Here is a 25,654-nt window from a genome sequence, read left to right on the forward strand (position 1 = left end):
TCGTTGTTTCGTCGTCGTCGACCATTCCATCGCGGGTTTTTGATCTGTGCAGCTGAAGCTACCCATCCATACAGCCATGGATCATCACGGTTTCGTTCCATGGATGCCTGCTTCTGCACACCCTCACGACCCTAAAACCTCCAAGCAGCGCCGCGAAGAGGCCCTCCTACAGCCTTTCTACGAAGAGGAGAGACGCCAGGTCTATATCCACAACTCTCCCTCCCTCCCTCTTTCCATATATTGTTCTTTTTGATGATGATGAAGACTAATTCCACCTCTCCTTTCAATTCTATTACCGTATATATTGTCTCTATGGTTCTACGATGACGATTGTTGTCACTCTGGCTCTATGATGAGGAAGATGACGAGTACAATAGAAAAATTGTCCTTTCACTTAAAATTATTGCTGAATGTTGTTTTGCGCTGCTATCTGCACATGATGAAGATGATGAAAAACAGCGTTCATTCCATTTCAATTCTTGCCAAATGTTGTCATTTGTTGTTGTTATCTGCTCTCCCCTATGTATGAATAGCAGAAGCAGAGGCTTGAGGTATTGACTGAGAGGTAGCTCTATGATGAACAAACTTTTTGCATTCCCGTTAATTCCTTATGCCAAGTTGCATTTCTCTGAGTGGATGGTGATGATGAAATGTACCATTGGTTTTCCAACTATATTCCATTACACATGTGTTTGTGTAAGATTTTCATTATTACATCTGCTGTGACAGCTCCATTTCTGGCATCTGGATGAGGATGAGGAACTGTAAAAATTCCATTTTTGTGCCCTGGAAAAGGAAGGCGGAAATATCTACCTTCAAATATTTTTCATTTTCCGCCTGAGTATGCTCGACCTCTCGCCGCCTTTCACAGCTCAGCCGTTTCTACACCTGGATGATGATGAAATGCTGCTTCAAATTTACACTCTCTTTTCTTCACATCTGCTTACATGAATGGTTTTCAACATGTCTCGTACCATTTGTGTGTCTGGATGAATGGAAGATTAAACATTCCCTCAAGTTTCTCTTCACATTTGGTTGCCCCACCACTGCCCTGCGCCTGGATGAGAATGCTGGTGAAATTGGCTTTCAAAGTCTTCACTTTCTCGGCATCCTGTCTTCTCATGGATGCTTTTCCCCACTTTCCTGTGCTTGAGTGATAATTAAATGCTGCTTCAAATTTACGCCTTCTGCTCGCAAATGTTTTGTTTCTGTTCCCAGATGAAGATGATGGTAGAAGACACCTTCATATTCACACTTCCGTCTCTAGTTTCTGCAGTTGGGTATTTTTCTTTTCGCACTTCGGCTTGGAAATGCTTCTTTAATCTTGGTCAAGACTCAACATTAATGTTTACCCTATGAAATTCATGCTCCTATTTGTAAAGAAGATGTTTGTCTGACTGATTTCCTTGGAAATTCATACTGCTCTGTCTTAGTATGTGCTTTTTGTCATCCTTGAAAATTCCTACTACTATTTGTGATAATTCTTGTTATCTGAATGATCTAAAAATATGAAAACGAGAGATAAAAGAGGCAGAACACATTCCTTCCATGTTGGAAAGTCCTGGTATAGTTAGTCTACTGTTATCTCGATGAGAATGGAGAAGCACAATAGCAAGAGCTTTATATTTAAGCTTATCCAGAATGGTGAAAAATTATAAGCTGTCATAGGGCTGCTTCTAATTTGACCAATGAGCACATGCTCACTTTCTGATTAGAAAGAAATTAGTATCTAAGTAATATAATTAGTAGAAATAATTTCCTAATTATTGTAAACTAATCCTCATAAGCTCACTTTTTTTGAGCTATAACTATATGCTTAGTCTTCATGCGTATGTGCTGGAGGAACCTCACTTTGACATATAGTAATTGTGAAATAAACAACCATATCTTTTAAATTTCTAATGATTGTATCCTTATTAAGAATGTTAAAGTCCTGAAAAGTGAAGGTAAGCTTGTTGATAGTTGAATGAGCTTCAGAGTTTGATTATGGAGGATGATGTTGGCTTTCAAAGTGGTTCAATTTATTTCAGAATTAAAACTTTTTAATGCATCTTTCATTTATATTTTATATTATTATTCTAGGCTTTTGATTGTACACATCTAATTTTCATCACTGAATTCATATGTTGAGTGATTGCTTCTACTACACTGTTTTCCATCAGTTCTCTTTGGAGTAATCCAAATAACTATAGTTATTATCGTATTTTATTATTATTATCAGCTTTATCTTCTTTCATTGGCCTCTAGGAAGATGCACAAAGGAGTCATAAACTTAAAAACATGGAAGCAGTGCGTCAAATGCGTGAGAATCGAAGAAAATTGATTCATCAAGTAATGTGTATGGGGAACATTGATTCATCATGTACAGTTTTTTGAATTTGTTTTATGTAGTATAATATAAAATGGTTTTATGTGAATTCAGAATTTCCAAGAAAATGCGAAGAGGAGAAGAATACAAGAATTATGCGCATTTTCAATGCATGCATCTCTTTTGGTATGAAATGCATGTTTTTACTACTTCATATTTAAATTTCATTGTAAATGTGAAATTAATAATGTGAATTGTTTGCAGACATCCTGGAACCTTTTGGAAAATCAAGACTATGATACAAAAGTGGGTGTTTTCGAGAAGGTCTTGGAGCTGTCTCAAACCATACAAACAATCATTATAATCTTGGAAATCACATGAAATAAGATACTGCGGAATATGTGAAAGTGCATAATAATTTTATAAAAACATATTTCAGTTATGATGGTTTTGTGGCCAAATGTTTTACATTTATTAGTTTGAAATGGTATTTAGCCTATAATCATTAAAATTTTTTCTTCATTATCTATGGAAAAATTCTATAATCTTTGTATACCTGTAGAATGATTCTCAAAAGGTTGTTCACCAGTATTATGACATTTTCTGGTGATTGTAGCGTAGATGTCAAGTCAAGAGGATCTTGAACTAAATGTTGACCGGATAAATTTTGAAAAAGATTTAAAGCTCTTTGAGAGTAAAGGCTATGCATTGGGTGAAGAGGCTATGATTGACTTATCCACAGATTCAAGCAAGGAAAAAGGGAAAGTGAAGAAGAAAGATAATAACAAAATAGTAAAAGAAACTAAAGGATTGAAGAAGGTAAAGTCTGAAGCAAAGAAATTTGGTTTTCAGAAAGATTACTGAAACTGAATGAATTAATGTGGTACTTATTTGGTCGGATCTTTATATGCATCGGATTTGAAATGGCAGGATGGAATTGATCCTTTGGCTGTAATCAAAGAGCGAGTTCTGATATCTGAAAGAGAGAGATTGGAAATGGAGCAAAAACAGAAACTGGTAAAGTTTTTATTCTAGATAGCCATAACGCTCTATTTAGTATTGTACATTTATAACCATGACGTGATAATCACTTTTGGACTGGTTCTACAAAGTTTCACTCTCTTGAATCTTGGAAAAGACAACTAATGTAAACAGACTAGCTGATTAATGCTATTTTTCACAGTGACCGAATTTGCCATTTGGACATGATAAAAACTTGGTTCTTTGGTTCATTTATGAACTCACACCTACTTGTTGGCATTAATGACAAGTATATAACTGACATCATAAATAATAGCAGCATTTTGCTGACTTTGCATGGTGAAGTTGATCTCATGATATTTAATAACCATATTATATTTATCATACAGAACGCATTGGCCCAAAAGCAAATACAGAAGGAGGTAGAAGAGTCTACGATTAAAGATGAGGAGAATAGAAAGGCTGCAAAAGATATCCAGGAGAGACTGCTAAGTGAAGAAGAGCTGCGAAAGGAAGAAATTAAAGAAAAAGAACAAACAATACATCGGCTAGAACTTGGGCAACTGTTACTAGAGCAGAGGAATCGGGAATGGGAAGCTGTTTTGGCACGAGATCATGAGCTTCTTCTTATGATGAAACATGATCGTGACAACGAGATCAATTTTGAACAGAGTCTCTGGCAGGTAACGTTTAGAATTCATGAAATTGAGTATATATTTTGTCATAAATATCAGTCATCTAATTATATTTTAGAGTGAGTTTCTTATTGTTCAGTGGTTCTGATCAATTCTCGTTTTCCATATATAAAGGTGGAAAGGCTGAAGAAACTTGAACAAAAGCAGCTTAAGCATAAGCTATTATGTCAAGAGGTTGTATTGCAGGTCAGCTGACTAGCACAATGGTCTATCATTATATTTTTGCATGGTGTATATTTGGTTTTAGAGTCTAATAAATGTTAATACAATTGTTTTTTCAGATTGCAAGCTTGGCAGAGAATGCTGCATCTTATAAGGAATCCACAAATTGCATTATTTCTAGTATGGAGTGGTGGGAATGGAAAACATTGTTTGTAAAAGGAGCTGTACAGCCTATAGTTTTGAGTATTCAAAGCTCACCAACGAATGATACATTGGGAAATGCAGCTGAAGCAATCGAAGAGGTTTTTTTTGAACCAATCTCTATCCCATTGAAATTTCTACAGGTGTTTTTTGCATACAATATATGGTTTTATGATTCAAGAATGGCATGAACACTTCTCTTTTACTTTGTAAATCACTTGTCGACTACCATTTGCGTATGATCTTGACTGCCCATTTTACACATGATTAAGATAGAGAAAAATCAAGTGATACAGAAAGTTGATAGAGAATGAAGTTGGATCAACCAAAAAGTGCAAAGATGGTCAATTATAAGTCCATCTTCTTACATGGGATAGAACCATGGGTGGTTTTGGCTCCCTTGATTTGGAGACCAATCCAATTGGCAAATCAAGGCTGATGATTATCAGACACCAAAGAGCTCTCCTCTCTTCAGAGACCGCCCCTTAAACTGAATATTCAATCATCTAAGCTCATGATGTTAAGTGGTGAGCGAATGAGAATATATGATACCTTAGGCTGTTTTCCTGATTTTGTTATCCATATTTTGGTTCATTCTTGAAGATGAGACAACATTCTTATGATTTAATCTCTCGTTCAGTCCCATAGGCCTTTTTTCGAAGATGACAATATCTATTTCTGTCTTTTTGCTTCATGCTGTTTAATAATTTGTTTCAGTGAAGTCTGCCTAAGTTTGAGAATTGATGGGATAGTGGTGTTCTTATGTTGAACAAAAGGTATTGCTATCCCTAAGAAAAGTGCCAACTACGACATGTGTAATTGCACGATTATAGATACATCGTACCAGGAAATCTAGATGTATTTTATGAAAGATACATGCTTTATAATGTGGATAATTGCATAGTAGCTCAATGCTGATATGGTCAAACAGGCAGCAGTATTGGATTATATCAAAGAGAAAGGAGAATGGAAAGTATCTGAACCACTTGGAACCAATAAAGACCTGGGAAAAATATTAATTTCTCTTTTCAAAATTATAGATACTGCTTCAAATGCAACACCACCACCATTCCTTGCTTCTATACAACTAAAGTTGGCTGTTGTTGGTGGTCCTTTCACAGGTACACAAGCTGAAATAATATATATATTTTTTAAATGCGTAATTTTACACTGGGTGTAAATTATTGACTGGATTTCCTTGTGTGTTATTTAACCTCAAATACAAAACATGTTAGTATGAATATACCCTCAAACATTCAACTTCCATGCCATCTTGTTCGATTGATATCCTTATGTCTATGATTGTGTTATTCAATGTTTGTTTCCTTCTTAAGAACCAATTAAAAATCCAGTTATGGACATCCTGGTGTGCCTTTACCGCCATATCTACACCCCACATCTTTTTATCAATAATAAAATTCTTCTGATAAGGTCAAAATGTGATATCTAATCTATGTTCCAAGTTCTGTTGCTGTATTTTACTTTTAGGATTATAGGTTTGTATTTTATGCTTAAGGTTAATTCAGTACTAGTTTGTCTAATGTTGACACTTTTGTGCATTGGCATCTTGAGAATCATTCTTACTCATGGTCAAGCACATGAATGTGAAGGCTTTCCTAGTTTTGTTATGTACGAATAGTTTGAAAATTTGGACTTACATGATTGTATAGGTTGCCCATCTCTCTGGCTGTTTGGCCTGATGGAATTAAACTTGACAAATGATCATGCTGATTGGGTCATATTTTTAGGATTACAATTAGGGAGACAAGAAGGGGAAAGGAAAAAGTCACTCGAACATATAGATATACAAATTTAGAAAGCTAGATAATCAGTTCCTATGCTGCTGCAGTTTTGGGCACCAAACAGCATATTGAAGTAAAAAAGTAATAGAAAGTAACAAGGGGGTGTAATTCATCAAAAGGCAAGGAAAGCTTGTTAGTTGTTTGACAATATTTCCATGTAGACCAAGTAAAGGGTGGGAGTACAATGTGGATTGAGATTCTCAGTTGATTGCTTGGTTCTTGCACTTATACGTGTTGATAACTTGCTGATCAGAGCTTAAGATGCTTTGTTTCTTAACTAAAATGCTGGTCAATTTAAGTAAATTTACTCACCTTGTTCTGTGAACAAACGTTCCCTGTTGAACAAAATTTCATTGTGTCAGGTTGTGTTCAGGAAAAACCTTTGTATCTAAAGTATTGGAAGAAAAATTTGGCATAGTTCGAATTGAAGTAGAGAAGATTATTGCATCAGCAGTTGCAGCTGCAGAAACAGGTAGAATTCTCAATGTTTCTGTGACAATTCAGGAGTTTTAAAAATCATGTTAACTTCTCTCATATTGTCGCAGAAGAGCCCAAAAACTGTCAGGGTGAGGGTGAACTATCACAAAGGTGATATATGATAGATATGATATTCCACGATTTCACCTTTTGTGCATTGGTTACTTGAATGCCTGCTGATTCCAACTATGCAATGCAGTGCATGCAAAATCAATGATCAAACTGTGATTGACCCAGCTGCATGTTTGCAAGAGAGCAATGGATTAGAAGACGTAAAAACCCCAAATATTTCACCGAGACTCTCCCTTGCCAGACAAGCACAGGCTGCAGCCTTGAATGGACTACAGGTTTACAATTGCTCACATTGAAACACAGTTTTAAAGGAATCAAATTTCATTTCTGAATATTAAGATACATATTTTCTTTCTTGATGTGGTTCCTTTCCAAGATAATCCTCAAGTCTTCTTGTCAACTAGGTGCCTGATGAAGTGATTGTGAAGCTGCTGCTTCTCACTCTTGAAAACCTCGGCGACTATGGTAACATTGTTGAACTACATTCTAGAGTAGATATATGTCCTATGTTGATATTGTGAAGGATTAAATGTTTTTATGCAGCAGCATCCACAGCACTTGAAAAAGATAAGAAAAAGAAGGAACAATCATCAAAAGATCCAAAAGGAACAAGACCCCAAAAATCTTCTATGCCCTCTTCTCAGGGTAAAGCATCCAAGGAGAAAAATATCTCAATGCAAGAAACAAATCAACCAATTAAAACAATCAATCCTGGATTTATCTTGGATGGCTTTCCGAGAACACAAAGACAAGCTGTGCTTCTTGAAAAGGCTCTTCGAGGACAAGAACTTTGTTTAGAGTCAAATAAATCTGCATATGTGTCAATAATTGCCCCACCACCTGACTCTGTATGTATTTTTGTGAAAAGATACAGTCATATATTATTGTAAAAAGTTATTCTGAAATAAATAAATTTGATTTCATAAGAACTATTGCCAAATACAAATGTGATCGAAATGTATATTTGATCCATTTAGGATATATGACTTAATCAAGCCACATAGGAAACTTCAGTATAAGAGGACATATGTTTGAAGATGGATAAGGCATTTAAGGTGGATACATCAAGATTGTCTCCAAAACAGCTTGAATTGTCACACTTGGTCATGAACAAAGTGGAAAAGAATAGAGTGATCTGAATTATTATCATTAAATAGGACAATGAAATAACATGGTTAAACCCTGTGAAACATCTGAATAGGAAAATGGCCGGACCTTAGTCAGTTTTACTACTTAGTTATATTTATTTTGGTTTGTTTTCAAAGATGAAACATCATTTTAAGATGAAATCTCTTGCTCAATCTCATAAGCCATTTTGGTCTCTTAAAAGTCATTTATATATCTTACTCCTGTGGAAACTGTGTAGATATGAAATGGGGAATCTATGCTCTTTATAAATCAGTGTGTGCTCCGAATGGCTTGTCAGAAGTCATGGCTAGCATGACTGTACTTAAGGATGCTCACTGCCACCCACTTTCTTTGTTGTTTGCGTTGATTAATCAATATGATTGCATATAGATATTGGGTGGTTCGAGAAAATGCTTGGTGTGGATAACCATATCGACTAAAAGAAATCTAGATGCTTTAAAATCGTTTTGTATTGACAGAGATTTGTTGGTGGACATTGATGAAACTGAACTGATGGTGTTTGAAATCACTCAAGCATGTGTAACAAAATCATATCTAGAATTCTTCTTGGGAGAGAAAAGATGACATACACACGATCCTACACATACCTAGGAATAACATTCACATGGCTTGTTGCCTATCCTCAACGTACTTGTGGATATGCAGCTCTTGGTACCCTTTATAGACATGTGCACACATCCAATTCCAAGAACCATGAACTAAATTGTGGTGGGTTGATAATATTGTAACACCGATCCTTCTCCATACTGTAGAAACTTGGGGATTGAGCTTTCATAGGGCAAATAACTGGAATGATTGCAGATGATAAGGATCAGGGAATTGGTGCTCCATGATGCATTCTAATTGGAGATATCTTTCTTTTTTCATTCTTTTGTAACAACAATGGAACAAAATGTGATTGATATGCTAATGAATTAAAAATTGCTCTTTGAATGTACAATGTATTTCATTCTAGAACACAAATATTTTTATTTATACCATGACAGTTTCAAGTTTCAATTCCCACATCAAGGACCCAATCCTTTTATTGCTTAGATCATCCATGGACTAACTAAACACTATCTTTGTTCTTCATAACACCATCTCATAAAATCTTCATATTTGGTATACGTACATTGCATGTTCTGGTGATGCAATATTTGTGTAGCAGATGAACATACTGGGCATGGTATCTGTAGTCGATCATGTGATTACTATTTTCGCAAAGATGGACTAAGTTTTAATTATTACCACACACTGGCGTTTCTCTACTATGTAATTAGGTTCTAAGACTCAAATATAACTAAATTTCTTTTTTTTCTTACAGAGAGAAAAAGCAGTGACAGCTGAATACTCACTGGATGCATTATTTGCATTAGAGCCTCTGTCTGAGGGAGACACATTAAAACAGGCGATGGGCAAGGTTATTGATCCAAAATCTGGCATTTTATATCATCTTGACTACAAGCCGCCACCATCGAATGATCGAACGTATGATTTACTTGATTTTTGAAGATTTGTGTCATTATGTACTAATAGTATAGCAAGTATTATCAAAATTTGTATATATGTTTCATTCGAGTTTGGTTCATAGAGGATATAATTCTAGCATCATGTTCATGTGAGCGGTATTGCTGGTATATCACCTTTTGTGTGATATACCTGCAATATGTGTGTACATAACTGTTGGAATGTGTAGTGTTGCTACTACATGTAACACATTGACCTGGGGATTGTAAATGTAGAATGTTGTAGGAGATATAGGTTCAACGAAAATAATGATTCAATAGTATCTTGAATTCAAGATCCAAGATTCCAATAAAAGAAGAGATTTTAAGTTGATCAGCTAAGACCTCGTTGTACAAGCCATAGTTGAGACTTGGTGGAGGCTGTGTGAATCATAATTATGAGTTATAATTTGTATCAGATCTCTTATTAGTCAGCTTTATACCCTATAATACCATATCTAGATAGACATGGTTAAGGCATTTCTACCAAAGGCCAAGTTAGGGTAGCACTATACATGCTGTATGAATCATAATTCTGCATTTATAATTTGTATCAGATATCTTATTAGTCAGCTTTGTAGTCTATAGTACCATATCTAGATAGACATGGTTGAGGCATTTCTACTGTAAGGCCAAGTTAGGAAGCACTGTGTGAATCATAATTCTGCATTTAAAAGCTGTATCAGATCTCTTATTAGTCAGCTTTGTACCCTATAATACCATATCTAGATAGACATGGTTGATGCATTTTTACTACAAGGCCAAGTTAGCGGAGTACTATACATGGTGGATGCTAAGATGTAAGGATATTAGAAACCTCTAGACACCAGTATGATGTGAGGCGGTGAGACCCACGAGTCATTATGTACTTGATCTACACAGCTCCGGAGATTTAAATAAACTAATGAAACTAACAACACTAACTCACACAACTATTAGGTACCCTGAATATATGGAACATGGAAACTTCATGTGGCCAATGCCATATGCATATCTTGTATCTGATGGATATCAAATATATCAGCAGATTAGAAATATCTATGCATGAGTGCCAGCTGGGTCCTTCGAGTATTATGTAGTTGATAAAAAAGGGAAATGAGGTCTAATTATGTGAATAGTACACACAGGCAAGGCCTAATACAAAAAATTCGTCATGTAAACCAAGAATCAGGCACAGATACTCTACTAGGGAAACTCTACTAGACCTACTGAGTTGGGGCATGTGCTACTCCATGGATGTGCCTTACAAAGACATAGAGAGATCAAGAGCTTTACGCGTAAGAGTGGAATTAAGACACTATGACACTATGAATGTGCTTTTGAAACATCTTCTATAAGATTTAATTCAAGAAAGGAATTAAATTTGGGCAAGAAATAACCCACGCTTTGCGCAAAGGGTGTGAAGCAGATACAACAGTCTTTTGTAGCTACTTTTGGGCATGTCTACATCCAATTTGAAAGTTTCTAGAACAAACATATGACAAAAGTCGTGCATATATATTAGGGGTCTTCAAGCCAAAAGACTATGTAATCAGCACAAAATGATGCTGAAAGGTAAGTTCTTATATGTCCCATCTAATTAAGGGTGATTTCCTGCTTAGTGAATGATGTTGTAGCACAACCACATCAAAACCGGTACATGCACTTGATACATGTCATTAAGACATATGGATTGCAGTTACTCTTTAGAGATTTTGGATGTGCAATCGTTTTTCTTTTTTTCTTCATCCTATTTCTGAAGATGGAGTTATCTGTCATGTATTTCTGCCTATCTTTCAGTTATTCTTCTAGCTAACTAACATATATATAATGTTTCATTTGGATCATAATTTGAATAGAGGCATTGCTAGCCGGCTGAAACCTGTTGAAGAAATAAATGCTGCTGGAAAACGTATAAAAGAGGCAATACCATTGTGGAATAAACTTTATGATTGGATTTCCACTTTTTCAAATACTCACCTTGTCTTTCATGATCAAGAAAAAAACTTAAAGATGGCGGATGTGTACACTAGAATTCAAGAAATTCTTGATGCCAAGAGTAAGGTTTCAGTGGCAGAAGATGCAGCAACAGCTGCAATTGAAGCTGACATGGCAGCTACACAGTCATGCATTGAAGCTGAGAAAGCAAGTCTTCAGGCGAAGGCAATTGCTCAGAAGCTTTTCCTTGCAAAACTTGCTGAGGTTGAAACTCTCACAGTGCTTGAAAAAGATACACTAGCCAAGGATATGATGAAAAAGAAAGTAAGTGAATCTACAAGCAAGTTGCTTCAGGATGCAGTGAAGGCAGCCAAAGAAGCTGAAGGTTTTACTGAGGCTGCACGAAAAGCTGCTGCTGATGCTCTGAATGCAAAATTGACCGCGGAAGAAGCTGTTTCTAGTGTTTTTGCCACCATTCAAGCCAAGGAAAAAGCATATGCTGCTGCGATGATAGCAAAGCAATCAATGGACAAGGCATGTGCTGCTGCACAAAGAGCTCAGGTTGCAGCAGAGAGTGCATCAGTAAGTGTGGCTGACATGAACGGTAGTGTTGAAAACACTGACAGGAGCTTTTTGAAGGAAAAAATTTTAGGCTTGTCCAAACAACCAATGAAGGTGCTGTTAATCATGCATAAAAATTTAATGGACTGACATTTATGATGTAAATTTCAATTTGATTACTCTCAGATGGTAAACGCTGCAATTATTTTTCTATTCCCAGAATGAGGTTGAAATAGCAGTCAGTGGGCAGGAAAATGATACACTTACAGTCCAAGTGGATCAGGCTTTTGCTGGTAAATATATTATTGATACACATGGACACTATTTCTTGAGAGAAAAAGGTGACATAAGACAAAGGAGGAAACATTCTTCCATTTACATTTGTTGAGCATTGGGCAACAGTACTTCATAATTGTATTGAAGCTACTATTAAATACAGCAATGATAAAAGCGTGTTTTAGTTTCATCCACTCTCATCTTTTCTTACAGAAAATTTATGTAGACAATGGCAAGACATAGAAGCAACTTATCTGCAAAAGCTGAAAGAACTTTTTAGTAATCTTTGGGCAGAACAGCAAGAAACTCAAAAAACATTGAAGGAGGTTGGTATTCTGAGACCAAATTTAAAATGCATATTCATTTTATGGTTTATAGGTTAAATTCTTTTAATATCTAATTATTAGGCCAAGAATTCCTTTATCTCATATTTAAAGAAGCCAGATGAGAGGCAGGCTCATGTAGATGACTTTCAAGTAAGATTCTTCCTACAAGATAACATTTTATTAAGCTTTCTTAGTCTTAATTGTTTTTAAATTTGTAACCTGATTTGGAATGTAATATAAATTTATGAAATGCCCAGGCAAAATACAATAGAGTAGATGTTTCTGAAAGGTCAACACCAAAGATGAAAAAACAACTACAAAAGAAGGCAGAAGATCTGTTTTCGAAACTCCACTCTATATGTGAAGATTTCTTTAAGGTGCATGAGTACTTCACTTTAGACTTTTCAACTGAATAGGAATTTGACTTACATTTTAATTCTATGTACTGATGAGGAGATGGCTATTTAAGTCAAAGAAATGAATATGCTTGAATTTGAATCCTTTCACCCTAAAGAGACCTAGGAGAGATGAGTTGCTGGTGCACTCATTACATAGGACCTCGTAACACGTGAAAACCTTGATACAAATCTTGTTTCACAGGATATATCTTCATAGTTATGAGATGGTTTTCCTTGCGCTCAGCAAGATGCATTAACATTTCTTCAATTTATAGGTGGGACTTGTAAAGTCCAACTGTTATGTGTAGCCAGCCCCTCTTTACTTTTCATACATGCATGAGGTTCTTGATAGTTGATTGGTTACATATTATAAAGATGGGTTGATTAAGTAGCTGGCAATGTTACATGTGATTTTCCAAGACAATGAATGCTTGAAAACCATGCGCTCATCCTACCAAATAAATTATAAAAATGGGCACCCACGTGGCCATTTAGGGTGCTAAGATTTATTACATCTGTTTTGCTGGACGAAAATGTCTGAAATTGACCCTTCTATATTGACAAATGTTACTATAATCGACAGTTCATTCTTTAATGAAATTTGGTTATGTTTTTGACATGCTCTAATATTAGAGATTATTTCTAATGTAAGCATGCAATAAGGAAATAAATGATAGGTAGATAAGAGAAAGAGAGAGAAACAAGGGTGCCGATCCACTCGAACACCCCCAAACGAATTGATCAAGATGGACTCAAGCCTTGATCGACGTCCCATACCACCACTATTGCATCATGTCATACCTAGTACTGGCACGCTCACTACAAGAATATGTTCACCACAAGATCACAGTCTCGACGTAGTCGAATAAGGTGACTAATGAGGGTAGCTAGGCTTCATATTTATAGCTAGACCTAATGCCCCTAGGCAATTTCACATCTGGCCCTCATGGGTTGTCTCAATTCCGAGGATTAAAAGTACACCTCCCTTCTTTACACTCTTGGTTAACCTCACATGTTTATCCTCATGTGAAGAATACTACGGTTCAAACTACCACAGGATAAATTATGGTCATGCCCATAAAATCTAATCTCCCTAACTATTGTCACTATAGCAAATGTGTATTACAGGAGCTTTGATAAATTATGTAAAAATTGATCTACCTTACAGGAAGACACCTAATTTTTATAATTACAACAGCTGTTTAACTGTTGCGTAAATCTAATATATGATGCAATTTATCTAATAGGTTGCAGTATCAACTTGCAAAACGAGTTTAGCAGAATGGATGAAGAAAAGATCTGATGCTGTATTGCAAATTTTCACCATATTCATACAAATTGAGGTGCCTTTGTTTATTTAATACACATACTATGTAATAACATGGTATATTTCTTTCTAAAGTCAGTACTTTAACAACTTATTATCAATATGACTCATTTAAATATAGTTTAAAAAGGGAATAACTCTATTCTCAAGTTCCTATCTTCTATAAGTTCGAATAACCCTTGGACAATAATCATCTTTCAGCTAAAAAGAAAGAGAGAATGTATTCTATTTCCAAGAATAGCCAGCTATAAGAGGGAGCCATTTCATCTGCAATGAATTTCTCACACGACTAAATATTATTACTTTTGTCACAACCATTAATGAATGGTTCATTTACATTATGTCCTAGTGATTGAAAGGATGAACCACAAATAAATGAGCCAGTTATTCTGAACAAGTCACAAGCTACATAAATATTTTAAAACTCTGTGCTTATGCACTCTTAATGGAATAATTGAAGAAAGGCAAAAGTTTATTGGTTCATTTTGTTGCATACATTAGTTTCTACGTGCAGGTTGCTAATTTTTATTCAAAATATTGATTATTAATTGGAAGGTGAAGTGAATTGGGGCAATAAGAGAGGTTCCTTCTTGAACAAGTCATGTCTCCCTATATTTTATATTCTCTATCAATAACACAAAATCTAGTTTCCAGATTTATTTGCTATAATGTGGCTGTTTAAATGGTATCAATTTCAGATAATGTCTGAACCATTTCTGAATAAAACTCCTCCACGTGAATTTATTGAGGTTGCTATTTCATTAAAGAAATTTGTAAATACTTTTTCAATTTTTTAAGAGAAATCATGTACATGAACATGTAAATGCCTATACCTTAATTTCTTTGGCAGAAAATTCATTATGTTTGGTAGTTTTGCCTAATCAACTTCAAATTTGAATTTCTGTATAGTTTGAAAGGTTCCTCCATACGTGTTGCTTACTCCATGAATACTATTTCAAAGAGCCTACCATATCTATTAAAGAGAAGTTCAACAATATTGCAAGCTTGTCAAATCCTGGAAAACAATCAAAGCTATTGATGATGCCAGGATGGCTTCCAAGCATTTCAGAGAGCCTTCCTCAACTTTATCAGGTATATTCTTACCTCTTTAGCTGGATTTATTCTTGTTTCAGCCTAATTTACTTCCATTTATCACCTTCAACTTCCTAAGTTGAATATGAGGCACTTTTGATGAGACACAATGTTGGAAACATATTAAAAGGTAGTATATATGTACACTAGTAACCAAAAAACTCAAGAGTCAAGGCCCTTTACTATTTAAGGGGAAACATGAACAAACGTAAACAATTGTGACATTGCAAACCTTTCACAGAGCACAATGTTGGGAAACTATAATGTTTTAAGGATATGCTATGAGAGGTATCATTGAGTGAGACAGTGCTTGGTAAATTATCTTTGTTCATTTTGTATGTCATGAGTTTTCATATTCATGTCTTTGAGATGACTTTCAGAACAATCATGATATGAACAAAATTTAAGAATAATGTAGAAAAAAGATATTTCAACGTGTCCAAAAATTCTCATTGCCTTGTGAGACCTGGCAAAGAATACAACTGTTTATGTTAAACTTGTTAACGTGAGTAACAAAACATAAAACCAAAAGTATCTTTCCTGTCTAACATCTAAAAACTAAATGGTTTAATCAGTTATCAGAGTTGAACAGTAATAATGAATAACTACCAATCAGGTTTGGTGCCTACCATTGGAACTAAATTTGCTTCGTCTGAGAATATCCAGTATGGAAAGCTCTGTGAGAAAATGAGAGCTTGACTCCTTCGGCAATACTTGTGTGGTGTCTACCCAATCTGTTATCTGAAATCTCGTCAATGTAAAGCCCAAAGATAGTGATAGGGAAAACCTTGTTTAGCCTCAATATTCTGGCAACTTTGATACTACTCATGGAACCTGAATCTTCATTGATAGTGATTCATAGAGTGCATAAACCTTTGATATCATATCCTTTCATACACCAATAGTTTTCAGTCATTTTATAAGTTTAATTCATGCCATTGCATCAAAGGCTCTGTGGACGTCTACAAAGCAGCAGTATTTCCATGGGTGCTAAGCTCCTCAACACGAGCTTGTGGAGTCAATTTGTGGTCGAGAGTTGTGAACCATCATAGGTATTATATTGGAGAAGTTGACTGTTGAAACGATAATTAGGTACAAAATCTACTTGGCACAGTTAGTTCACTTGCTCGATATTTTGCTAGATATCCCCTTAATTCAATTGGATTCTAGCCTCTTATTGTGGTTGCATTTGTACCCAACATTCTGTTTCTCTGCCCATTGACTCAATTGTATCTCTAAAATCGATCCATACAACATTGCTAAATTATGGCCTATCATGATTGCTATGTAGGTTTCTGGCCCTTAAAGATTGGTAAAATACAATGTTCAGTTCAGCTAATAGGCAATCCCGCACAAATGTCCCTCTTAAACGTATGCACTACAAGTGGAGCCAAACGATCATGGGCATGCATAAAATGCTCTCCTAGAAGCTCTGATAATGAATGTGATATAGACGTTTGGATAGTGGTCTTTCTTACATGCTAATTTTTAATATTTTTTCAGATAGGCTAATTTACATGAATGCAATAATGATAGTGTAATGAAATGTCCATCCTTATCTATGATATTTTGAGAAGGGTATCCTGTAGTTTGTGCTGTTTACTATTTTTCTTAATAATAGACGTTAATTAAACTTTCTTTCATTCTTTTGAAGTCATGAATATCAATTTATATCATTTCAATATTTGTTTTAGGTTCTATATCAAACAATTCTGTCGATAGATTCTGTAGTCAAAGTAACAATCGAACCACAAAACTCCAACTCTAATCCAAAAACCACATCAAAACAAGCAAAGGAGACAAAAAAAACAAATTCCAAGGAGCAGCCAAAATTGGAAGAATATGATTATGCTTCAAAGGTTATTCAAGATGAGAGACAAATTTTGATTTTGCGTTTTGAAAGAATAGGTCTCTCTCTTTATTCTATAATATTCTTATGTATTTAACTTTTAGCTCATAGGTCACTTCAATCTTTTGGCAATGGTGATATAATATTTCATTTCTTCTTAACAATCATTATAATTTTCAATAATAATATCAATAAGATACAAATTCACTAGAACACCGTTGATGCATAAAAGACACTTGCACCCTTTTGCAGTATGTCATCAGGAGATTGATGTGTCAAATGTGATCTAGTACCAAAATTGAAATGGGCATTTAAGATGTAGTAACTACAAACATTGAAAATAAATTCTAGTTTCGGAGAGATCTCTCTTCCTACTTTATTTGGTCTACTAATTGGCCAACGAGAGTCTAGAAGAGTACATCAAAGAAACAATAAGAGAAGATGAGTAGAACCCATCCTTGGCTTATATTTTTCTGGGAACATCCTGGCTAGCAGTCATGTGGCGAAGACCAAAGTCAAGTTGGTAACCACTGTCAAAGCTGAACGTCACTGGTAGTTTACGATGAAGAGGCAATTGAAGTGGGTCACAGTTTCAAATATCGATAAACATAATGGGAAACATAGTCAACATATTCGATGCACACATGGTGCAAACTCACCTATTAAGGAACTGATTTCTGGGGAGGCAGTATTTCAGCAATCTTGAGGAGTGGAAGAGAGGAAATACGAAAGAAGTTACAATGTTTCCCAGCCTGTACTCTGTAATGCTTCTAGAAACTAGAAAAAGACATCTAGAAAATAATTACGTATATTTCAGGTACATTCTTGCTGGGGGTAGGCTGATGTCAAATATCAAGCTTTCTATACTAAAGTCTATTTCTAAGATATAAACATTCGTTTTATTGAAAAGTGTTCAATAATGTGATTTGTTGCTTCTATTCTGAAGTTAGGAAACAATGTTCATTTTCAGTGAGCAAGGCTTGTGGCCATATATCTAATCTGGATGCATTAATGGAAGGTGCAAGAACTCAGATGGAAAACTGGATAGCTAAATCACATAAGGTAAGTGAAATAGGGATCTTGTAACTAATTTTCTTCATAACCTAGAAGATGTAAAAAGTTTAAGTTTAATACCACTAAAAACTGTTTTTCTTTCTCACAGACAAAATTTTCTGTAACTGAAGATGTAATCAACATTGTACAAGAGGCAATTTCAGAGAGTATCCCTCTTTGGTACTATATGCCCTTAGATGGAGATAACTTAAGCATTGATGAGACTCGAACCCAGTTGGTAATAATGATTTACAGTTGGCTGTATATGTTCTTTGCAGAATTCACATATAAAAAACTGCAAGTAGTTCAAACTTAACTCTGTTAATTATACTGGATTTGTGCAAAAGTTTCACATATGCATTTCAGACATTTAAAAACTCATGTCTTAACATTTGTTTCTCCTTTCCCATGTTCCAACCGAATAGGAAAATATGATACTGTGCAGTATTGGCTGGGCAAAGAAGGTGATTGGTAGGTTATATGAGCATGCTTTGTGACATAGTACGATAAAACAGAAACAGTGCCAGCCTTAATAGGAGAGTGTCTGAGGCCATCACTTTTCATGTTAAGATATATTAATGGCTCTTAAGAGGCCAAATTAGCTTATGTGACTGAAGGAGACTATCTTATACGCAAATACAATCCATTGACTGAAAGTGCATTGATGGTGTGGGAAACAGAAGAAGGTCTACTTGTTGTAGATCACTACCTTGTTGTAGATCACTAATTCTGTTTGGGTGCTGAATACCCAAACCTATAGAGATAAAAATGTATGGGTTAGTTTTTCATCCATTGTTTGCACGTTTCTTCACTGAACAGGAGGTTTGTCTTTGTTGGAAATATCTAATTTTTTCTTACAGTTTTTTTCACAAATATTGGGACTAGAAACATAAATTTTTTCAGCTTGTTTTGGATTGGTACTAACTCTTCTTTTTACATTGATCTTTCTAAATGTTGATGGCAGGAGCCACCACAACCTACAGGAATATATCCTTTACCAAGCCTTGCTTCTTATCACATTCAAGTACTTCAGGATCTTTTAAAAGCATTCCAAGCAGATTCTATAAAAGGTTTGCATGTGTTATGATATTCTGGTCCTTCTTCATCTTACAAAATAAAATGACATTAGCCGTATTTTCAAAAAGAATATGTAGGTACACATTAGTCCTTTCCGGAAAAACATGAATGATAGTTTAGTCACGTATAGATTCGCATATCAATTTATCAAGTTTTTCTGAGTATTGTTAAGTATTTCGTTTCTGTTGGAAAAGATTTGTGCTCAAAACTCAATGAGGTTGTTTGTATGGAAAACTATGGAAGCTTAAATACGCCAGGGTGAAACTATACCCAAACTAGAGGATGTTCAATGACATATCTTAGAATGCATGCCTGGGAGACCAGATGGACAATTGGTGAAGATGAACTAGCCATCAGCGACAAAAGGCATTTCACCTAGTGATGTACCATGCATGAGATATCAACTCAAATTGCAATGTGAATGTACAACAGAGCTTTCAAAGTAGATATGGAAATACTTTCAGGTGATTTATTGAAGACAGAATATGTTCTTCTGCAAAGAGATGGAGTTGTCACAACCACATGGAACCAACCTGCCATAGAAGTCTCAGGGTACCATGGAAAGTCTGTCTTTAGGTATAAACCTTCCAAAGCTGTCGATGTCTTTTAAGAGGCCAAGATGGCTGTGAAGACTGAATAAGAGATGACATCTTAAAATGTTTTCTCGGCTTTGAGAACGACAAACCAAAATGAATATAACTAAAAAATGGCCACAAAGGCATCAACATATCTAAGAACTTAGACTGAAATTTCTGCCTTTGAATAATCTCCAACATGGTCCGCTACAAGATGTAAAGGTCTCCAAAGTGAGAGAAGTGCCTCCAATGCTGAGTAATAATGCCTTCTTTTACAATGACAAGTGTGACAAGACCGTGGTCGGAACTGTCATAGCCAAAGTGCAGAGCATATTGTTATTGCTTGATCTATTGCAACCTATTTCGTGTGACTTGGTCGAGAACCCACTTGTGTAGTCCTAGATTGACTTGTAGAATGAGGAGTGATGGAGCTAAAGAAAATCACAATTGCTCTCTGTTGATGAGTTATTGTGGCTAGCTATGCGCCTTGGTTTGGCTCAAACCGAACAGAACTTTAAGCCATGGTTTAATGGTTTATTGGTTCACTGCTTAACTATTTGTTATTTCCCCAATACTTAATGATTTAACTATTTGTTATTTCCCTAATACTGTTTCTTTTTTGCTTAATGATTTAACTAATTAAACTTAAATGCTTGTTTAATTTAATAAATTTCTATTTTGATGGGTTTTATTGTTTAATAGTTTAATTAATTTGACTTACATGGTTTGATTTATATTTGTGAGTAAATGGTTTGGTTTGGTTTTGATATTCCCTTAAACAATTTGCTTTATACAGTTTAGTTTCACCTTTTCCATAAATGGTTTGGTTTAAATGTCTCAGTAGTTCTTCAATGGTTTGGTTTAAATAACTTGGTAGTTCTTAAACGTTTTTGATTTGTTTTTTGTTACGTATAAATGGTTTGGTTTCAAGGCCAAGAAACCTAAGCTGAAACCGGCCCCACACCTAGTTTTGGTTGTATTTTTTCCAACATCTCTCTGTATCTTGAGTTCTAGGAAGAACAGTCCTAAGTGCTGCTGTGATTTGTAGTCTATTACCTTGAGTAGTGGGCCAAACTCTTGTTTGAGAGGTAGTGTGTTATCTCTTTCTTATTTCATAAAAAAACATCACAATAGCTGAATTGCTCTTTTGATTCTACCCTGAATTGCTGAACTGGCAGTTCCATTCTTCTATAGTTTCCCTAACTCAATTTCTAACTGATTATGGAGCGCATAAGGAGGCCAGATGATAAATCCATCCTAGAACATGAATTATACACGAAGGTAAGAAGAATTTGGCTATCTTCTTGAGAGAAAGAATAAAGAACGAAAGAAAGATATATTAACATCTTTTAAGAGGCCAAAATGGCCTATAAGACCAAACAAGAGATTACATCTTAAGTGTTGTCTCGTCTTTGAGAACAACAAATCAAAATAGAGTAAGTATTACTCAATAAATATAAAAGTAAATAAGATAAAAGCAGACGAGGGAATCTGGTTTTTGGTGCATGCGAGTTTCTCAAGTTAGATATATTGTAACTTTTGTTTTCGAAAGGCCTCTAGCATAGGTCGATCCAGAAAGGAGAGGTCTCCGAAGCAAAGATTGTGTCGGCCTTTATTTGTCGATGACAAGGGTGCTGCGGGCATGGTTCATGGGGCCGGGGCCTACGTGCACGACATGCTATTGGCCGATCTTGTAACCCCGTTGTAATGTCCTGGTCGGGAGCCCATTTGTGTATCCTTGATTGACTCGTAGCATTAGTAGGAGTGATGGGGCTGTATTATTGTCCTTCAACAACTTTTCCCTATGTCTCTTGAGTTCTAGAAAGAAAGATATATTAATGTCTTTTAAGAAGCCATCAACGGTAACTAAATATAGATTCAAACTTCTGCATTGAAACATGGGCTGCTCGAAGCTGTAGAGATATCCTGAGCTCATTCACTCATGTCTGACATTGGAATCACCAACAACCATGTGTACATGAGTTTCACCATTAGAGGCTGCTGTTAAAGAGTCTTACAGCTCTTTCCATCCACTATACTTCGTCGCTCACAAAGTAATCTCTTATTAATTTGTATATGTTTACCACTAATAACTCACTTATAATTTGTAATCTTGTCCACTTATAATTAGTAATTTGTAAGACACTAATATACATGGTTGTTCGAATCACCAACAACCATGTGTACATGAGTTTCACCATTAGAGGCTGCTGTTAAAGAGTCTTACAACTCCTTCCATCCACTATACCTTGTTGCTCACAAAGTAATTCCTTATTAATTTTTAGATGTTTACCACTAATAACCCACTTATAATTAGTAGAGTTTTTGTAACCAGGCTTGAGTTCTAGATCTAAATGCTTGATGTACACTCTCATGTTTCTCTATTTAGCTTATTTACAAGATTGAAATGTTTTCTATTATTCTCTTAACATTCTTTTGCCTGATTTTTTAGGCTATATTTCACTAAATAAAGCTACTGAATTAATAAATGAAGTTATCAACTCTGTGCATTCTGCTTGTAAGAACGACCCTATGTCTGCTATGATTCCTCGAATGCCTGGTACCAAACATAGGCCTGGTGGTCCTTTTGAGATATGGAGAGACTATTCAAAACAATTGCTAAAGGTACGTTTATGTCATTATCAAATTCCTATATGCATTTTTCAAACATGTTATAAGAATCATTTTGGTTCTCTGTCAGATGACCTCAAAAAATACATCAGAAGTGGTTGATTGGCGATGCCTCATTGTTTCCTTCATTGACGTTCACTATCACAGTTTTATTTCAACCGCAAGTGTCAATGATATTGTTGAAGCTTACTCAGGTATGCCTACTGTCTCAAAGATATGTATCTCGAGTTTAATCTCTTATTCGGCTGTTGGGATGTGGTTACCACGTAAAGATTGATTTACAAGCACGTCAATCTTCTCATTACGAAGATTAACGAAGCTGAAAATGGATCAAGATAGCTAAGAAAGGGAAAAGCTAAGGAGGCAGATGCCACCCACCTTGACTATAGAAGAAGAAAGAAAGATATATTAACAATTTTTAAGAGACCATAATGACCTTATAAAACCTAACAAGATTACATCTTAAAATATTGCCTCATCTCTGGGAACAGCAAACCAAAATGAACATAACTAAGTAAAAAGTAAATAGAAATAACGTAAACAGAAAAAGTGAAGAGAAACTAAGGACAAGATCTAGGACACTTCATGTTCACGTCGTTGGTCTTAAAGATCATGACAATGTAGAAGAGGATGCAAAGAATTAAATATCCTTGTGAACATTCAAAGGGTAAACATATAAAGGTAGAAAGAGTAGGATAGTAGAATGGTTGAGAAGGGAGAGCCCTCATTCTCCTTTAGGAGCTGAAACTTGTGGCGCTCTCAAGAACATGGGTGCCTCTGGATTGACATCACATTTTGTATAAAGAACTCACCAAAAGTTTCACAAACCTTTTACCACACAATGATCTTATGGTTTTACTAGAAATACCTTGCATTTATTACTAAATGGTTATTAACAATACCTTGTAATTTTGACTTCTGATCTTTCCAGCACTACAAGAAGTGAGTAATGGAGGTGATGGTAATATAGATCTCAGTCAATATCTAAGTGTTAAGCTTTGGTTTGATTCAGGTATGCTATATAAGATCCAAGCTTGAAATTTTATATGAGATTTAGCAATTTTTGTGCTTATTTCATCAGCCTCTTTTTCTGTATTGAATCAGGTGATGGGTCTGATGCTGGAGCAGAGGTTAAGACATTATTTTATAATATGCTTGATTCTGGCAGTGGTATGCCCTGGAAAAGTTTACTTCTTTATCTCTGTAAAGATACAGATACAGAACTAGCTTTAAAGAAGGCCCATGCTGCCATAACCGGAATATTGTAAGAAACTGTTGTGTCAGTTCTTCCTGTTAATTAAATCATAAATTTGTTATCTTCAGAATGTAAAGGACGTGAACTGTTTAATAGAGTGAAGCAAATGTGTATAACATTGCAATTTAAATGCTAGCTTTATTTACTTTATGTTTTATCTGCTTGTCAAGGTCTGAGAGTGTATCTCTCCAGTCGCTTGAATTGCTGCAAGCAATCTATCCCAGCGGGATCGAAGGTGCTTTGGAAATAGGATGCCAAATATGGTCACGTAATGACATAGAAGTATGTAACCTATCCCTCTTTTCTTCAAGTTCAGGAATTTTATGCATTCAAGGTCAGGAGTTTTTTTTCATATATAGCCAGAACTTCCTCTTCCTAAAATCCCGGTCAAATGTAATGAATGATATACTAACTTCAATATTAACTTGCTATCCATACTATGTAGTAATGACATAGAAGTATGTAACCTATCCCTCTTTTCTTCAAGTTCAGGAATTTTATGCATTCAAATTCAGGAGTTTTTTTCATATATAGCCAGAACTTCATCTTCCTAAAATCCCAGTCAAATGTAATAAATGATATACTAACTTCAATATTAACTTGCTATCCATACTATGTAAAATATTGATTGGAATGGATAATAACATGCTTTTCAATAATAACACACACCAGTAACGACACAGTGGACAGTACATACATATATGGGACATGTATAGGATATGCATACAATAGTTTTTAGAGTTTCCAAACATTATGAATTATATTGTGCACATAAACATATGGTGGAGAGTTCTATGCATACTACAGTCTGAGGGTGTATTTTCTGGTTATATCCGTAGAAACTGATAGAAGCCTTGCAAAGTAAGGAGCAGAAGAAGAAAACGGAATTAGGCGCAAACGAGACCATGAAAGCATTGAATGATGATGATGAGTCAGAAAACCAAGAATATGAAGATGATGACGAAGAATCTAACACTGAGCCAAATAGTACAGATGCACGGAGGGGATCAAAGTTCAGCCAACATAGCTCAAGGTCCTATACAACAGTACGATCTGATACCCAAGAAGTAGAAGGCACTTCATGCAGCAACCAAGATGTATGGATTGAATCGAAGCAGAACGAACTTGAAGACGAGAGCTCAATGTTGACCTTAACAATACCATCTGATGGGCTTCCAAGCACTTACGAAAGCACAACACTGTCCGATACTAGCAATGTATCGATGAGTGGTACTGATAAAGCGGGGCCGGAGATGAGTGAGGATCAATATTCTACTGAGTTCAGTGACAATGCATTGATCACTATGAATGATTTCCTGGCCTCATGTGATGAAGCATTGTCTAATTGTCGTGTAGATAAGGAGGTGAGGAATGAGGAAGGAACAACAAAAGAGGAAGGAGAGCCTCTTCTCCCTGTCACATTACAAGGCTTGCTTGCTTCTGATCTCTCTCCCATCCTCAGGGCCAGATTTGCCACTGATGGTGTCCTATCCATTCCTACATGTCCATAGTGAAGAGATTACCATGGAAATTTTTTCAAGTTTTCCAAACTGATTGGCACTGAATGCTCCATAATTAAACTAATTAATTTGTTGATAACATCAAACTCATTCTTGTTGGTTATTATATTGTTGGATGAAGTACAATGAGAAGATATTTTGTGACTGCTAACGATTGTGGGCTAAGGTTCTAGACCAAGGATATAGTTAAATGTCTATACAGAATGATCCCGTTTATAGGGTTCTTGTATTTTTGTGATTCCTTTTTTTATCGTGAGCTCATTCTGGAGGGACGCTAATTCATATCCTAATGAGGACATGACAACGGCAAATAGGGTGGTTGTGATTGGATGCAAAGGTGATGAGTGCTTTGTGTGTTTCGTCAGCACCGTTCCCTTCGACATTACAATGCGAGTAGCTGATAGCAAAGACCACCTTTGTTTCAAATAATGACATCAACAATTGTGGGGGAAACCATACTCGA

The 25,654-nt window shown here is 35.6% G+C and overlaps 1 protein-coding gene across 8 annotated transcripts; it reads left to right on the plus strand.

Annotated features, from left to right (window-relative positions):
- Positions 1–25,353, plus strand: LOC147869385 (uncharacterized). 8 transcript variants are annotated; one of them, XM_087328818.1, is made up of 33 exons: positions 1–199; positions 2,248–2,331; positions 2,423–2,494; positions 2,573–2,632; positions 2,930–3,127; positions 3,239–3,325; positions 3,679–3,972; positions 4,099–4,170; positions 4,266–4,448; positions 5,279–5,468; positions 6,523–6,621; positions 6,698–6,737; positions 6,826–6,973; positions 7,103–7,163; positions 7,242–7,546; positions 9,154–9,317; positions 11,173–11,926; positions 12,033–12,105; positions 12,302–12,414; positions 12,496–12,564; positions 12,672–12,791; positions 14,060–14,155; positions 15,049–15,231; positions 16,926–17,139; positions 18,051–18,142; positions 18,243–18,371; positions 19,098–19,203; positions 22,238–22,410; positions 22,487–22,610; positions 23,348–23,428; positions 23,521–23,680; positions 23,842–23,953; positions 24,511–25,353. In XM_087328818.1, exons 1-33 carry the CDS (start codon positions 77–79, stop codon positions 25,180–25,182), a joined length of 5,451 nt encoding a protein of 1,816 aa, XP_087184944.1. In that variant the 5' UTR covers positions 1–76; the 3' UTR covers positions 25,183–25,353. The 8 variants fall into 8 exon arrangements, with proteins under 8 accessions (XP_087184944.1, XP_087184952.1, XP_087184928.1 ...); XM_087328826.1 differs by having other exon boundaries at positions 2,573–2,614; positions 6,695–6,737; XM_087328802.1 differs by having other exon boundaries at positions 6,695–6,737; positions 24,511–25,352.
- Positions 25,354–25,654: the final 301 nt, after the last annotated feature.

Source organism: Azolla caroliniana, unplaced genomic scaffold (assembly GCF_043228905.1).
Source record: "Azolla caroliniana isolate FFs.n. ecotype wild unplaced genomic scaffold, voAzoCaro1.0.p SCAF_1, whole genome shotgun sequence".
Classification (NCBI taxonomy): Eukaryota; Viridiplantae; Streptophyta; class Polypodiopsida; order Salviniales; family Salviniaceae; genus Azolla; species Azolla caroliniana.

Excerpts from the sequence above, each read along its gene's own strand:
- LOC147869385 (XM_087328802.1), top strand. The coding sequence starts at position 77 with ATGGATCATCACGGTTTCGTTCCATGGATGCCTGCTTCTGCACACCCT. Across the intron at positions 2,332-2,422 it reads GAAGAAAATTGATTCATCAA|AATTTCCAAGAAAATGCGAA; the intron begins GTAATGTGTATG and ends ATGTGAATTCAG. Across the intron at positions 23,681-23,841 it reads GCTGCCATAACCGGAATATT|GTCTGAGAGTGTATCTCTCC; the intron begins GTAAGAAACTGT and ends CTGCTTGTCAAG.